General features: G+C 46.1%; 1 protein-coding gene across 5 annotated transcripts in view; it reads right to left on the reverse strand.

Moving 5' to 3' along the window:
* AMBRA1 (autophagy and beclin 1 regulator 1) overlaps positions 1 to 17263 on the reverse strand; it is a 163831-nt gene that overhangs the window by 127300 nt on the left and 19268 nt on the right. For 3 of the 5 annotated variants that reach the window (XM_052652402.1, XM_052652401.1, XM_052652400.1), the window contains 6 exons: positions 7674 to 7927; positions 7230 to 7288; positions 6568 to 6751; positions 5795 to 5967; positions 4747 to 4813; positions 2737 to 4190 (listed from right to left, as the gene is read on the reverse strand). In XM_052652402.1, the coding sequence (XP_052508362.1) occupies positions 2737 to 4190; positions 4747 to 4813; positions 5795 to 5967; positions 6568 to 6751; positions 7230 to 7288; positions 7674 to 7808 (2072 nt within the window). In that variant the 5' untranslated portion in view covers positions 7809 to 7927. The remainder of the gene's footprint in view (positions 1 to 2736; positions 4191 to 4746; positions 4814 to 5794; positions 5968 to 6567; positions 6752 to 7229; positions 7289 to 7673; positions 7928 to 17263) is intronic. The other 2 variants (XM_052652405.1, XM_052652403.1) reach the window with 1 other exon arrangement.

Consider the following 17263-nt stretch of genomic DNA (forward strand, 5'->3'; position numbering starts at 1 on the left):
AATTATTTACAGCAAGATGACAAGGGGTTTCATCTTCTGCAACATACATTTTCTAAATACTTGAACTCTTTATTTAAACCACAAATACATACTACCTCTTGTCTACAAAAAATTTTGATAGATCCTTAATAATAGTTTCAGGGTTTTAAATGGCATACATTATTAAGAAGTGACTATTCATATTTTAGTCTCATGTGGTTACCCATGTAGTTCCTCAGATCACACTTGTCACATTTCAAACGCTCAACAGCCATATGTGGCTGGTAGATACTATACTAGATGGCACAGATACACAACATTTTATTAGACAGCACTGCTCTAGAAACACATTGGAGTATTTTCAAACAAAATTATATGATGTCTGGATGGAAAGGAAGGGTAGGGGGTACAGACAAAAGTGTTGAAAATTTTTGGAGTCAGGTGATAAGTATACTATGGGAGCTCATTTATACTACTTTTCTTTATTTTTATGTTTGAAGATTTCTGTAATCAAAAAATTAAAAGAAAGAAAACATAAAAATGGTTCACCTAAAAATGATATTATCACTTTAAGAAATACACCATAGACAGCAGCTTGGAAAAATCTTTTTTATGCACACCAGAGTTCAAATTCCCATTCAGCAACCTACTGGGTGACCTTTAACAAGAAACTTGACTTCTCTGAGCCTCTCTTTCCTCAACTTAAAGATGGGAAATGTAATACCTGCTTTGCACAGAGTTACTCTAGAAATCAGAAATAATGCAAAGCTAAACACAGGACTAGGCTCTCAGCAACCGGTATCTCTAACTACTATCAAACGGTCGAGTGTGCTTTAAATGACTCGGGTATTTCTCAGCATAGCAACACACGAAGCATGTTCTGCTAGAACTAGAGTGAAGAGAGGCTAACCACAAGCCCACTGGTGCCAGAGCACCAGGCGCTCATAGACTTTCAGAGCAGTAACTGAAGCCAGTCCTTTCTGGTTGCCTTTAAATGCACTCCCTGAATGCCTACTGCATGTCAGGTACTATGCTTGCTAACATCTCGTGCGCTCAGAAGCTCAGTCGTGCCTGACTCTGCGACTCCGTGGACCGCAGCCCACCAGGCTCCTCTGTTCACGGGATTTTCTAGGCAAGAACACTGGAGTGGGTTGACGTTTCCTTCTCCATCTTACCTCTTGACAAAAAAGAAGAACAGAGTCTCCGGCTCCTGATAGGGGACATTATCCAAAGCAAAATATTACAAAGACGGCAATGTAAGAGATATTAACCCAGAACTGGCCTCAATCATACGGGCACAGTATCAGTCTGTCATTTCATCTATCTTTCCTATCATGACCAAGTCTCTCTGTGTTCTCAGTACTGCCCTTAAGTAACTGCTTTTATCTAGAATTCACCACACTCTTCCCTTCCTCAGCATGTGCTATTCCCCTAAAATAAAAAGGTCTTTCCCTTTCCAGATCCTACCCTTCTTTCAAGGCTTGATTTCACAACGCCTTCTTTGATGATACTTCCCTTTCTCTGAAATTACACTACACTGAGTCTCAGGACCATACAATGGAGCATTTGGCTCATTTACATTTTTTATATAATTACATGTAAATAAGTCTTGCCTCTACAACAACACTCTATACTGCCAGTGGGCAAAGACCAGGTACTAAGCTTCTTTTGTATTCCTGACAGTGCCCAGCAGAGTGCTGGGGGAAAAAAGAATGTAATTCAACAAGACTTATTAACTGGGCAACTCTCTAAAGCATCCTCCCAAAATAACAAGTACATGATGTGCACAATCCATATTCCCACCCTTGTTAGAAGCTTATGTCAGAGAAATTTCAGTTGCTTCAACAGAGGATGCAATGCAGAGAAATATGCTGCCTGAATCCAACAAGCATATTCTGGGAGTCGGTGATTACGCTAGATCTGACCTTTACAGAATTACAGAAAGAAGTCCCTAATAAATCAAGATAGATGCTCACGCAGCCATACATGGAACACGAGGTGGGCGATCAGCTACACCCACGCTGTGTCTTCCATGAAAGAGCTGCCCGGGATGCCGAGCCAAGTATGGAGAGGCCTTCCTTCTATGAATCTCTTCTTCCCCACCTGCAGGTGATGTCCCTCTGGAAGATCTACTCAAAAACTCTTAAGTAACTTACTGTCCAAAAAATAAATATATATATATAGCTACAAAAAAAAAAGTCCTCAATATATATCTATGTACTATTTTCTTTCCCTTTTGTCAAGTTGCAATGTTCCAAAAGACGAGGTCTAAGAATTTGTCCAAAGCAATACAAAGACCCAATACACTAATCTGTCCCAAGTACGGTTCTCTTTTACTACTAGAAATTTTTTTTCTCCCCTAGCCTCTCTGGGATATTGTGTTGTTTAACGATAACCAGTCCTGCACAGAGAATCCTTTAAGGAGGCCAAAAAGCAGAGTGGAGGAAGTGCATGGTTCTACCTCCTCACGCCTCTCTAACCTCACCCACAACTCTCCTTTAAGGCTACACATCACGTGAGCCGAGCCAGAGTCACAGGAGCGAGCAGAGTCACTGGACTCGGGCTGCCAGGCCTTATCCTCTTTCTGCCACCAGAGCAAGCTTTTCCACGAAGATGCGATGGAAGCTCGGGAGATCAGAACCAGATGCGTGGGTCCCAGACGCTCCAGATCCAGCCACCGAGACCCACAGGGCTGAAGGAAGAGGCACCAGGAGAAAAGGAAGGGACGTGGGAGGAGACCGGGCGGCATCTGCTTACCTCCTGAGAGAATCCTCCTCGGCGCTCTCCTCCGGCAGGTCCTGGTGCAAGGCCTCCTGTGACACAGTTCCAGGTCGGCTGGCCTGGGTGTAGATGCGTTCCCAGTGGCCCGTCTCCTGGTTGAAGGCCACCCCCACAGTCCTCTCCTCCTGCGGGCCAGCAGAGCTGCCCAACTCCAGCCTGCTGGAGCTAGCCGTCTGGCCCTCAGTCCGCTCGAGAGGGGGCAGCTGGCTGCCACCCGCAGCCATGCCCTCGAAGGTACCGGGGACCTGCCAGGAGGAGCTGGCCTCGCCAGAGGAGTAGTTAGGTGTGCTTCTTTCCCAGCGCAGGGTGTCGTTGTTGAAGGTCAGCAGATTGTGGCAAGCGCGGCACCGGTTCAGGTGGCCCCGGGACAGGTTGGAGTTGTTCTCGCTGCTGTGTGGGGTGGGCTGGTGGGACGGCCCTGGCCGCTCAGATTCAAGGTTGTTGTTGAGCATTTCCTGGGCCTGCTGGGCCTGGGGGGCCTCCCCGCTGAGGCTCTGGTCCAGCTCCTGAAGCCGGTCATACTCCAGAAAGAAGCGTCTCAGGTCACACTGAAGCTCATGGCGGATGCTGCCCGAGTTGTTTTGGCTGGAGCCGTTCCCTCCATCTGACTCAGCTGCCAACCCCGAGGCTGGAAAACCCCTCCCTTCTGTGGCTGAAGTGTACACAGAGGCTTGAGAGCCACCTTCCTGCTGTCGCAGCACTGAGAGCAGACTCACCGAAGAGGCGCTGGTCCTGGGCGGGGGCATGGACTCCGCCTCAGAGCGAGAGTTCAGACTGAGCACTGTCCGGGTCCACTCGGATCCCGTCAGCCCGGGGGCTATGTCCCGGTGGTACCTGGAAGGGTGGCCAGACAGGGGGCCTGCCAGGGAGCGCCGGGGGGGACCCAGGCTGAGGTTGCGGAGCGTGTTGCCGGCGGTGCTGCTCTGGACCGTGCTGAAGGCCGACGGCCGGCTCAGGAGGCCCGGGTCGTGCGGCGCGGGCGAGGCCTGCTCCGGGGGCTGGAAGGGCTCGGTCTGCACAAAAGAAAAGGAAGGGGTAGGAGCCCTGGCGGAAGCAGGGGGGACGCCGTCCTGGTGTGGCAAGAGGGAAGGACCTCGAGTGCCCGAGCAGCGGCTGCAAAGGCACAGGATCCCAAGGTGCTGGCAGCACTCGGCCGTGGGGTGACTGACCCGCTGTCGGAGCCGGATGCAAGCGGAAGTCCTGGGGCGCTCCGTGGAGGGCTGAGGGGGAGGCGGTGGGGGTGAGGGGGTGGCAGGATCTTGCACTGTGCTTTGCTCTCCCACCTGGATGCCAGAGGAGCGGGAGGACAGCATGTGCAGGAAATTGTGGAGGAGAGGCGTCCGGCGCACTGGCTGTGATTGCAGGAGGGCCCGCTGACGATAGTGCGACAGTTCTGTTCCGTCTATGGGGATCTCTGGTTCGTCATCACCCTGCAACGTGGACCAAGGCGGGGCGGGGGCAGAGCCAGGCAGTTAGGTAGAACTTCCAGGTAAATCCAGAGAAATTACTGATAATCATCCAAGGACAACACACATTCTAGAGAGGCAACAATGCCACCCTTGAAGCACTGAGAACTAACTGGGTCCAGATTCGGAATCATCATATGGTATCAAATCATTCACTTGCAACTAGCAACATTTCTCAACGAGTTCAGCTGGCAACCCAATTCTCTTACAATAGGCATTTCCATGACACGGAGGCTGTGAGGGGAAGCAAGATGTCAACCAGCCAAAGGCACCCGAACGACAAGTTATCCAACGCAGTCTGGTTACTTCTACTGGGACGATCACTCGGGGGTTTCGGAATGGACTCCCCCGTCAAGACCTACAGTTCTAACTTTGAATATGGTGTGCGGCTAGTTTTAAATCTTGACTGGAAAGAAACACTCGGACGTTGAAAATTAAAGTCCAATACCATCAGAATCCGAGCACTACTTGAACAAACAACCCACAGTTTAGATGGAGCTGGACCTGCTGACTAACTTACCTGCTGATTAGAGGGGTTAACAATTGCTGTGAGTAAGTAGTGTCCAAGAGGATCAAATCTCACCAGACTGAAAACACAGAAGAAAAGGACAGAGACATGAAGAGAGAAATTCTGTTAACTGAGGAAAGGAAACCCGGGAGAAAATTTCTAGCGATCATTACTGACAACTGTGGGATTTACCCAGGCATCCACCTAATGCTAGAGACTTCCAAAACTTTCAGATTAAAATAATAAAGCTCACTCCTTCTTGTTGCGTCCTCACACCTGCCAGAATAAGGGAATACATTTCACAAAAAATAATTTCAATAACACCCCTGGGCTTCCATCCCAGGAAGCAGCTCCATTAAGCACACAGCCGCTCCTGGCCAAGAGCCAATCATAATGGTAAAGCAGAGGACGCTTCCATACTCTGCCACAGGTTCACGCCTCCCCTCGCACAGCTGCTACACTGGCGAGAAGCATGAGGGCTGGTGACAGCGAACAGTCCCGGTGTCAAGCAACCCACCTGAGGCTAGAAAATTAGTGACGATCCAGTGGCAATACCAAGAGGCCCAAAGGGAACCAGTGCCTCGACTTCAGTTCAGGCGGCACGCGCACTGACTTCGAAGGCTACGTGTGTCAGCGTTAGCAGACTTGATACCTCTCCACATCTCCACTTTCCGTTTTGACTAACAGAAAACCAGGGGTGAGCAATTTACCCACCAAGCTCCTCACCGCCTGAACACCTTTTAAGGTTCAAAACAAACAAACAAACAAAAAGCCTTTATCCCAAGCCAGATCACTTTGAACCTAAAAAAGATTCTAAAGGCCTTCATCTACAAAGACCTGAAGATGAGGCCAATAAGGAGCAGCTGAAACGAACAACATGCACAGCTTCCCGGCTGATTGGCCAACAGTTTAAAAAGCATGAAGAGCCACAGGGATAACACCCCTGCCCTGAGCTGGGATAATACAGAGATAACAATCTATCTTTTGGGGCGAAACCACCCTTAAATGTTCTCCGCATGTTAAATCTATGCCAGACACTGCTGGTGCCCAGAGCGCTCACCGGACCCGTTCCATCTCGCTAGCTGTCTTCACCACGGCAAAGGGTTCCCGGCGACTCCAGTCCCAGAAGTGGATCTCGTTGGCAGTGGCAATCAGCAGAAGCTGAGCCGTGGGGTGGAAAGCCAGGGAGGCAATGGCATTGTTGCTATCTGTGAACCAGCTTTCACTGCCACCCTGTGAATGAACAAATCCCAGGCATTCTCAAGTTACAAGCTGCCAGCGAACGAAGTCAATTTCAAAAAAAAGGGTCCAGGTAGGGTAAAATGACTCCTTGTAGGGCCTACTTTAAATATGTCTTCTGAAAACCAGATACAAAACCAGTGATCTGGCAGTGTCACCAAATTTACTAGAAAAACATTACTGTCAATTCAGTTCTGTTATCTACAATCTATAAGCAATGAGCACCTGTTTCTACAGTCTGTGAAGACTCAAGGTTTGGTGCGTACCACAGTACACAACAACCCATTGGCCAATCTCCAGGACAAGGAGCACACTGCTTTGACGATCGTGATCAGAATAACAGTACAATCCTTGATCTAAGAAAAGAGAAATCCACCCTGACGACGTCTCAGCAAGTCCTGTACCTTGTCACAATGGGCAGACAGTTAAACAGGGTGTTCACCTTGAAATGGAACACCCCTCTCATTAAGTAAGCAGTAACTACTAAGTACTCAGGGACGGTCCTGGAACATGGCCAGTCTCTCCTTCAGAGTCAAGAATGCAAGGGTAAATAAGTCTCTGCATCTAGAGTACCAAAGAAAAGGAAACGCTTACGTGTAAATCCCAGATCCGAACCTCCCCATCTAGGCAGCCAGAAGCGATGAGGCCTGAGATGGTGGGATGAAACGTGACGCACCATGGAGTGCGGCGGTGTCCAATCAGAGAGTGAACACACTTGCCCGTCTTCACTTCCGTGATATAGATGTTATGGTTTACGTGAGTGGAAGCCAAGAGGGTCCTAGGGAATCAACGAAGAGGAAGCCAGTGTACAGTACGTCGGACGGAAACTGATGCTCATTCCCTGTCCCAACATGGGAAACTGCACCTTGGGCTTTACTAACAACAGAAACATTCTCATCTGTCAGAGATTTTGGCTTCTCCATTCTGTCCCCAAACGACACACAATCCCTTCAGAGAATACTTTTTCCAGCAGGGAAAATTATTATGCTATTAGTGGCCTATATCACACAGGCAAAGGATTGAGAAACTTTCCAAGTTTTGATCATCGACGTTCACAGGTTCCTTTGCTTATTCCCATTATTTTAATGGTTAGCACTGGTCATCTATTTCCCACCTTTCTGATAACACTGGCAAAGTTCTGTTCATACAGTGCCTCAAAGAGTCTTCAGGGATTTCACTTGGATGAAGCTCAGCAAAATACACAGAAACCAACGCTACCGCAAGTCTCAGGTAAAGTTTAGGTAAGAACTAGGTACCTGTCTGGGCTGAAGGCCAATAAAAAGGTGGAGCGTGGACTATCCGGCAGTTCCACTCTCTGAGAAATAAAACAAACAAAAGTTAGAACACATTACTTATAAACTACGGCTCACTCTATCTCAAAAGCACCATTCTACATAGATTAGTGTTTACAGTGTAAGCTGAAAAACTGGAGACAACGATCAAGCTACAAATTGAGGCAGAGAAATCTAAATTACCTTTGGGAAGTCTAGCTGCAAAGGAAAAAGATATTTCTAGCCCATTAACGCTTCCATATTTGTAAACACGAAAACACAACACCCCAAAACAAAAAACCTAAGTTAGATATATCAATTCTGCTACACAAAGTAGACGGTGTGCCAACTGTGTCATTCGCTCACTCTAAGGCCTCATTCTATTGTCACCCCTACAAGTCCTACGTGAAACATAACCAGTGTTCGTACCTTGCCCTCCCACTTCATACACCGGGTTTTATCTTCAACCAGCTCCTGCAGAAGTCGCTGAGCTCCAAAGGTCCGAGTGCCCCGTTCTCGCCCCCAGAGAATCCGGACAGCATTCTTCTCTGGAACAACCTTCATGGTGCTCAGTAAGCACTCGCACACCAGGCACGGGAAGAGGAGGAGCGAGCAACAGCCCCACACACCGAAGCAGCTAAGCTGAGGCCATTCAGATCCTTGTAAGTTGTCTTCATGGAAATCTAAGGGAAGACATTTAATGTCAAAGAGCATCTATTCTGCAACCAGAGGAAGTTCCCACCTCAAATACGACTCTGGCTTAGAGACGAAAGTACTATTCTCTTCATATGTAACGACACCTTCTCAGAAAAGCCACTTCTTCCATAGCTTTTCATCCAGGAATATCTCACCCGAAATCCCTCTTCTGTCCTCCATAGCTCAGCCTCACATCCAAAAAGCAGAACGGGACTTCCCTGGTGGTCCAGTGGCTGAGACTCCAGACTCCCAGCGCAGGGGGCTCGGGTCTGGTCCCCGGTTGGCGAACTAAATCCCTTATGGCACAACTAAGACCCAGGGCAGCCAAATAAACAAACAGAACTTAAAAGGAGTCATTCTTTTTATCAGGCAATCAAGAGCTTTTACTTCGAACCAAAAGGGCTAAAACCCTGTCAAAAACAAGACAAATCACAACATTTGTACTCCCTGCTGTTTGCCGCGCTGCCTGCCTAACTGCTGCTGCTAAGTCACTTCAGTCGTGTCCGACTCTGTGCAACCCCATAGATGGCAGCCCACCAGGCTCCCCCGTCCCTGGGATTCTCCAGGCAAGAACACTGGAGTGGGTTGCCATTTCCTTCTCCAATGCATGAAAGTGAAAAGTGAAAGTGAAGTCGCTCAGTCGTATCCGACTTGTAAGCGACCCCATGGACTGCAGCCTACCAGGCTCCTCCGTCCATGGGATTGTCCAGGCAAGAGTACTGGAGTGGGGTGCCATAGCCTTCTCCGGCCTAACTGCTAGGACCCCTCTGATCACTTGGGCAGCCTCCAAAGCAAAGGATGGGTTACTGATTTTAAAAGGTTATTACTTGAGGTACGGTTCTTATGTACTAGCTTCAGTTCTATCTCCTACCTAAAAGCAAGAGCACAGAACTACTTTGAGGTACCTTTCTCATTCTCTTTTCCTCATCTCCACTCAAGTTCCAGATAGAGGGTAGAGGAGCAAAAAGAAGAAAAAATATCATTTCCTTTCTAATCATCCACTGCAAGCCTTAACAGCATAAAACTGTCACAAAATAAACACAGATTCCACTAAAATGTCAACTAGCAGCAAAACACACACACATGAAAGTTAAAGAAGTTTGAAAATACATATATAATTTTTATTCATCGCGGCACTGTTTCTTCAACTCTGCTATGAAAAAACTTCAAACAGAAATGTTGAGAACACAGTAGAATAAATATATACTGCTCATTACTTAAGACTCAAGAATTGTTAATATATTGTCAAATTTGCCTCATTTGTCTCCATGGATAGATATATAGAAGGGTCCCTTTTAATTTCTAAAGGGGACGAGATGACTTACTACAGTAAGGAAGATTCTCTGGGTAGTGATAACAAAAGATCTTCAAGATACATTGTTCAGAGGGGGGAAAAGCAAGCAGCAGAATAATGAATATAGCAAGGCTACCTTTTGAAACAGAGGAGAAACCAATGGGCATTTGTTAGAGCCTGAAGGGGCAGGAGGCCAGAGACACAGGTGGAGGCTGGCCTCTGAGCATACCCATGTTACGGCATTCTCATTGCTTAATTACCTATTCAAAACTTATTCTTAAATATTTGATGATGGGAAGAAAATGTTAAATGATAAAGACAAAACATAAAGTTTATATATACAGTGTGATCTCAACTTTGTTTTTTAAAAAAATCTTTAAGAATAACGATACAAAAAATTATAAAAAGCATTAACCATGGTTCTCTTTGGGTGGTAGGATTATAGGTGACTTCATCAGGAAAGGCACTGTTCATTTTCTAAATTTAAAAAGTAATAATTGCTTATTGTAAAAAGTCAAACAATAATAAACTCTTTACATTTTATGAAAGGGTTGCAATCTAAAAAGTACACAATAAGACGCATCCAAATACAGGAGGGAAAATACTTATTGTCTGTGCTGAAATGAGATTTCTGTTTGGAATATTAAAATAGAAAAAGTCGGAAGAAGCCTACAGAAAGATGTGACTCTGAGTTCCCAGTTGCATATGGCACAAAGTTCGTCAGGAGTGATTAAGGAACAAACTCCAGCCTATATCCTCAGAGTACAGTTCTCATCCGCCAGCAGCACACAAACGTAAGGATGTACACACTGACTGTGTCAGCACGGTTCAGGCCAACCTCCCGCATAAACTGAGGATGAACGAACTAAAAGGAAATTATCTCCTTGGTGACTGTGACAACTCACGGTTCAAAACCAAAAGTCTGGAAGTGAAACTGCCACAAAGCTGAATAATTACTAACCAGGAGGGTGGCAGAAATACAGTTCCCATCCATTCACTTTAATCCTTAACTGAGCCTGTAATTTTTCTTACAGCCATTCTTTTACCTAATTTAGAGGTCTTCAGCAGAAATGAGTTCTGAGGGTTCCTGACAGTGCTGTGCTTAGTCGCTCAGTCGTGTCCGACTCCTTGCGACCCCATGGACTGTAGCCCGCCAGGCTCCTCTGTCCATGGGGATTTGCCAGACAAGAATACTGGAGTGGGTTCCATGCCCTCCTCCAGGGCATTTTCCCTACCCAGGGATCGAACCCAGGTCTCCCGCACTGCAGGCAGATTCTTTACCATCTGAGCAACCAGGAAAACCCAGTGTTGTCCTATGGTGCAACATTAAAACTACTTTGAGAGAAACGTATTTAAACCATTTATAATCTTATAACATCTGGTGAAAACAGCAACAATCCAATTCCTAAAAAAAAATCTGACCTTCTGACCTCATGTAACTCAAGAGGAAGAAGAAAATATAGGTCACAGACACCGGTGATTCAGAAAACTGTGAGGCAATCTTAAGTTCCTACACAAACCAGAAGGACAAAGGAAGAGCTGCTACAAATACCAGTTATCAAGAAAACTCAAAAACTAAAGCTCGGGATTACCGCAGAGCTTGTCTACCACTTCTCAGAGACCTAAACACACCAACGGTTCAAAGAAGAGAAGTCTGAGGGACAGCAAGAAGTCGAAGGGACTAAAACAACTTCACAGTCTATCTTTTGTCGGAAAAAAAAATTTGCTCTGTTTCTTTAAAAGGATAAGGGGCCTTTTCCTGATACACTCCTAACAGCTACCTGAGAAGCAATTCTACTTTGTTCTCCATAAAGAACAGGAGCTGAATCAAGCTGCAGCTGGGCAGGCCTGTGGCTGAGGAAGTCCCAGTCGAGGGTGTTTTTCATTCCTCTCTTTAAAAAGGAGAAAGAAACACGTTTCCCGATCTGGCCCTTAAGTCAGATTGGGACAAAAGGTGCCAAGAATCGTCTTTGTGACACCGTTACACAGGCCCCCAAGTCAGTTCTCAACCACCGAAAGCCTTGTGCACATACAACCAGAAGGACACGATTAGGATACGTGTGCAACACAAATGCCAAGATCCGCCCACCCCCATTTCTAACCACTTCCCCCATAACGTGACCCATCACTCTACAAAGATGGGGAGAAAACCAAGAAAACCTTGAAAGGTTTTCTCTGCTTAATTCTAGGACATAAATTATACTTAACAACCACTAATAAAAATCACCCAGAGGGGATTTCTCTGGTGGTCCAGCAGTTACGATCCCATTTCCAACGCTGGGGGCATGAGTTCAATCCCTGGGTGGGGAACTAAGATCCCACATGCTACATGGCACAGACCCCCGCCGCTCCCCCGCCAAAAAAAGTCGCTAAGATTATGCACAACCCAGTGGAAACTGAAGTCAGACTTACAGGTTCCTCCTGCAATTAAAAAAAATTTATGTGTGGCTGTGCCGGGCCGCCAGTGCGGCATGGGCTTTCCTGGTCTCGGCAGTTGGGCACTGCTCTCTAGCAGCAACACACAGCCTCCCCACGGCGGCGGTTTCTCCTGTTGCACAGCACTGGCTCGAGGGTGCTCGGGCTTCAGCTGTGGCGGCACGTGGGCTCAGCAGTTGCGGCTCCTGGGCTCTAGAGCATAGGCTCAACAGTTGGGGCGCACAGGCTTCGTAGCTCTGCAGCCTGTGGGCTCTTCCTGGACCAGGGATTGAACTCGTGTCTCCTGCACCAGTGGATTCTTTACCACTGAGCGATCAGGGGAAGCCCCTTCCCCTTGCAATTTGATCACCTTATTATGCTAGCAATTTCACTCCCCCTTCTAGCAATATGACTTTGGACAAATTATTTAAGCTCTTTGAGACCTGGCTGCCTCCTCTGTAAACAGGAATCATGCTACTGGCCTCTTCAAGTTGCTGTGAGGCTCTAAGAAAAGCATGGTAGAGCATTAAGACCCCTGCTGTTACTGTCGTCATCATTACTGAATTCTCTTTGGGGTTCACCATGGTTTCTCTCACCAAACAGTGTGCCTAGCTATCATAAAACCCGAGACCTGCGATGCCATGATTCCCAAGGGAAGCAGATTGCTAAGAAACATTTCAGAGGCTGTTACCAGACAACAAATTAAAGGAAAAGTATTCATTTCTGGGGCAAAACATAATTAAATGAGATTTGGGCTACTTATACATAAAAAAGTGAATTAAAGAAACTAGATTCAGCGACTTTCAGCTGTATCTGTAAAACCTGGCCAATAATTCACACCCCAAATCCTCCCTACCAATAGCATTCCAAGGGTATGAATCAGAAAGTTATTAGGCTTGGAAGGGACTATGAGAATGCAGGCCAATGACCTCATTTATCTGAGTAACTGCGTCTCTCCCCACTTCACCGTGCCCATGTAGGCAAAGGCTAAGAGTCCAGTCAGCCATGTAACACCAATGTATATCCAAAAAAATAATTCAGGATTCAACCCAAGGCTAACTCTCTAAAAGGAAAACAAAAAAATCCTTTACTCAATCTAGGATCACCTGCATAAGCAAAGTTCTCCCAACAACTGGAAAATTAACTACAAAATGTCAGATCTTTAATTAGAGGCCTACAAGTATCCAAGTACTCTTTAGAAACTCCATGTGGGTGGAAATACACAGGGTTTTTCTAAAGGGCTTTCTAAAAAACTTCAAAAACTAGCAGTTTTGTTTTCATCAATAGGACTTTCTACAGGGCATTTCAGAACACTTCTTAGGATGCCGTATATGATCCAAGTCCAAAATGTAAGCACCGTAGCAGCCTGCCTCTACAGGCACATCCCTGCCTCTACACAGCTCCTGCCTGACTCTTGGAGTAGACTGAATGTGGGTATGGGGCAGGGAATTTGGGGCAAAGCATCACAAATCTAGGACTGAAAAACAGGTAACAAATTCTGAAGGGAGACATATCTGGGGACATAAAAATTTCAACTATTACTTGAACTGTGTGCAGACTGCTAAAGGAGATCCTAGGATATACCAAACTGCTAACTGAGGCTTAAGTCTGCATAGAGAAACTTTAATGTTTAATCTTTTTATCTATAATTTCTAAATAAGAGACAGTGTAGTAGACTTATACATGGGTCCTGACAGGCCAACTGAACCCAGCTCTGTCACTTTCTCGGTGAAAGTGTGCGACACTGAGTCGTGTCAGACTCTCTGTGACCCCATGGACTGTGCGTAGCTTGCCAGGCTCCTATGTCCATGGGATTCTCCAGACAAGGACACTGGAGTGGGCAGCCATTCCCTTCTCCAGGGGAATCTTCCCGACCCAGCGGCTGAACCTGGGTCTCCTGCATCGCAGGCAGAGTCTTCACTGTTTGAGCCGCCAGGGAAGCCCCTGAGCCACCAGGGAAGCCCATGTTCTCAGTACAAGACAGTTTCTTGGAATAGTTACTGAACTTCCTTGTACTCCAGTTTCATCATCTGTAAAAGGCAGCATTTATATGATAGGATTACCACTAGGATTAAAAGACTTACCAAATGAAAAGTGCTTGCTATTATATAATTCCAGTGCTTGTACCAAATAATACCTTCTTTCTATAATGAAGAATTACAGAATGGCAATAAGAAAAATATATTTAAGGCCACAAAGTCCTATAAACAATCAGCCAGGGACTTCCCTGGCGGCCCACTGGTTAAGACTCTATGTCCCCAATGCAGGGGATGCTGGTTTGATTTCTGGTTCAATCCCTGGTCAGGGAAGATCCCCCATGCTGTGTGGCGCAGCCAAAAATAAATGAATAAATAAGTATGCAATTCTAAGAAAAATAAAAATCTGCCAAATTAAAGAAAATTATTCTAAGCAAATTGAGACCGCCACTGCAAAGGTCTCCAACTCATTCTGTATCAAAGATATCTTACTACTGTCACCTTTAAAAAATAATTAGAAAATCTCAAGATAGTGATTAAGACAATAACAACACTTTCATCATCTTATTCATTCCCACTGTCCTCAGCATAAGTAACTCACTTATAATCCTCAGATACACGAAGCCCTAAAAGAACAAGAAGTCACACTGTCAGCAGTGGGTTCAGAACCCAAACCCAGGCAGTCTGGCTCCAGTCTAGACACTTCATTACTACAGAACACTCCCTACTGCCTGACACAAAACCTCCTATGAGGTCTCTCCTGTTTCATGTGCTGGTCTCACATATACTGGCCCTCCATCAATGTTTCACTGTCTCACCGTATCAACTGGAAATCAGCCTGCTTTGTATTTTTAATGTTCATTTCCCCAAAGGTCAAGAAATTGAAGAATCATGCTGAGGGGAATTCCCTAGTGGTCTAGTGGTTAGACTAGACCTCACTTTCACTCCCAAGGGCACAGGTTCAATCCCCAGTTGGGGAACTAAGATCTCACAAGCTACAGGGTATACCCAAAAAAAAAGAAAAAAAAAATCACGTTGAAGAAAAATGAAAAGAAAAAATTCTCACTCCTTCCTTTACAGCAGTTTATTTACATAGTTTCTGGGAGAAAAGGGGACTTTAAAACCTTCAACCAGAAATAAATTTGATAAAGTACCAAATAAAACTACATCATGAAATTCAGTTACTATGTATTTACCCTACAAACCCACCAACTCCATCCAAGTAAGAAAAATTACCTATCAGGAAATAGAGATCGATGCCACAGTAAATTTACTTTTGTAAGGCAACCAGAATAGGACATAAATCTCAAAAAACACAGTCAACAAAAAGAATGTGAGTGAACAAACTCTGTCTTGTCTGTGCATTACCCCTTCATCCAACATGAAGTATGACATCAACACACCTGGCCAAAGGAAACGCGGAGCCTGTGTGCAGAGCCCCGTGTCAGCCCCTTCTCATCCACAGAGCAGATGTGTGCGCTAGTGGCCACCCTGCACGGCCAGAGCTAGGATTTTCCACACCTGGGTCTGCCTGCCTGGGACAGATCCTCTCCAAGGACAGTCTCCATCAGTTTCTTCTACCCTGCTCCCATGCTGCCCTACCCATCAAGAAATAAGGACATATCCCTGAACCCGGGCGGACTGTGTGACTTGCGTTGACCACAGAATGTGGCAGAAGTGATGATATGCCAATTCCAGGCCTGGCAACATCCACTTTCACCCTTGGAAACCAATCACCAGGCTGCAAGGGAAATTCAAGACATCACACTGGAGAGAGAGGCTATACAGAGAGGTCCTAGATGATAAGACATTACTCAGAGAGAGGCCACACTGAAGACTATCAAGGTCCCAGACCAATGAGTTGAAACTCTGTTGTGCTGTCTAAGCCAGCCCAGACACCAGCTGAAAACAGACAAGTGAGCGACCCCCACAGATGTGACACAGAGCAGAAGAGCCGACCGGACGAGCCCTGCCCACACTCCTGCCCACAGGGTTGCGAGCAGCAACAAATCATCACTGTCCTAAACCACAAATGTGGAGGTGGTGTGATACTACGGTTTATAATAAGAAAGACCCATTTGGTCTTTGTCCTCACTTTTGCACAGATTTCCTAAAACACTTGAAATTTCCTGAGTGAGAGAAATCTGTCATTCATAAGGAGCTTCTTTTAAATTTATAGGTTGACTTAGGGTGGCACCCCTACAAAGCCTCAGGATAGGGCTGGTCACCAGAAAAACCAAGTGATTAGAGGAAAAAGAAAGGGGATTAGGGGTTAGATTGGCCGGGAGATTAAGCACTATAAAAACTATTGAACAAGATTTGATGACCTTCCAGATTGGTGAACACATTCACATGCCAGGAGGGTGATGCACCCCAGTTCTATGAGGACAGAAGCTCCTAAGTTTCAGACCCTTCCAGATCTTGCCCTATGCACCTCTTCATCTGGCTGTTCAAACTGAAGTGAAGTGAAGTGAAGTCGCTCAGTCGTGTCCGACTCTTTGCGACCCCATGGACTGGAGCCCACCAGGCTCCTCCGTCCATGGGATTCACCAGGCAAGAATACTGGAGTGGGTTGCCATTTCCTCCTCCACGGGATCTTCCCAACCCAGGAATCGAATCCAGGTCTCCCACATTGCAGGCAGATGCTTTAACCTCTGAGCCACCAGGGAAGCCCAATAAACTGCTAAGTGTAAGCTTGAGTTCTGTGAATCACTCTATCAAATTAGTCCAAGTCAAGCACGGGGTTACCTCCCACCTATAAGCCATCTATCAGAAGCACAGGTGACAACCTGGGCCTGCAATCAGCATCTGAAGTCCAGGTGGCACAGTTCTGTGGAATCGAGCCCTTCAACTTGCGGGATCAGATGCTATCTCCAGGCAGAGTGTGTCACAACCAGTTAAATCTGCAGAACACCTAGTCGCTGGCTGCTGAGATTTGGAGAAATGCTTGCCAGTTTTGAAAAAAAACACCCACTGAGGTTGTTTTTCCATAGCAGCAGATAACTAAAACACTACCTACCTAATATCCAGTGCACCTAATTCCTTGTTAGGGCTCTTCCTCACTAGACTACAAACTCTGGGACATGTCTATCCCAGTCCAGTCTTAGCCCAGTGCCTAGTACAGAAGACAGTGAATATGTGTGTATATTTATATCCAGCTATGAGGGAAGCCCAAAGCAAACTCTAAACTGTCATAAAGAGCAACACCTAGGTGAAAAAAAAATGTAGTCAGTTATAGGTGGTGCTGATGGTTCAAGGTTATCAATTCAATTTCTACAAGTCAAATATCTCCAAAACGAGAAAACTTTGTACCATTAACTAATCTCAACCAGTCATTTTATTATGCACACGTCATCAGTCAGGAGAAGGCCAGGCACCAGAGTATGCACAGGTCAGATCTACCCCCACCACTCCCAACTGGGGGGAGAGAGGGTGGGGCCCAAACCTAAAAACTATATATCCCAGGGAGGACAGCAGCCTTTTGTAATTTTTACGACGCTTCTTTATACTCATATTTGAAACAGGGCACATTCATAACAAAATACAGAAGCAGTGGATTTTCTGAGAGCAGGGCTGGGAATATGTGCTACTGTATATCCCGAGCTTGAGAGTGCTGGACATAAAAGTGATGGGATTTA

The sequence above is a fragment of the Budorcas taxicolor genome, chromosome 15 (genome assembly GCF_023091745.1).
Source record: "Budorcas taxicolor isolate Tak-1 chromosome 15, Takin1.1, whole genome shotgun sequence".
NCBI classification, from domain to species: Eukaryota; Metazoa; Chordata; class Mammalia; order Artiodactyla; family Bovidae; genus Budorcas; species Budorcas taxicolor.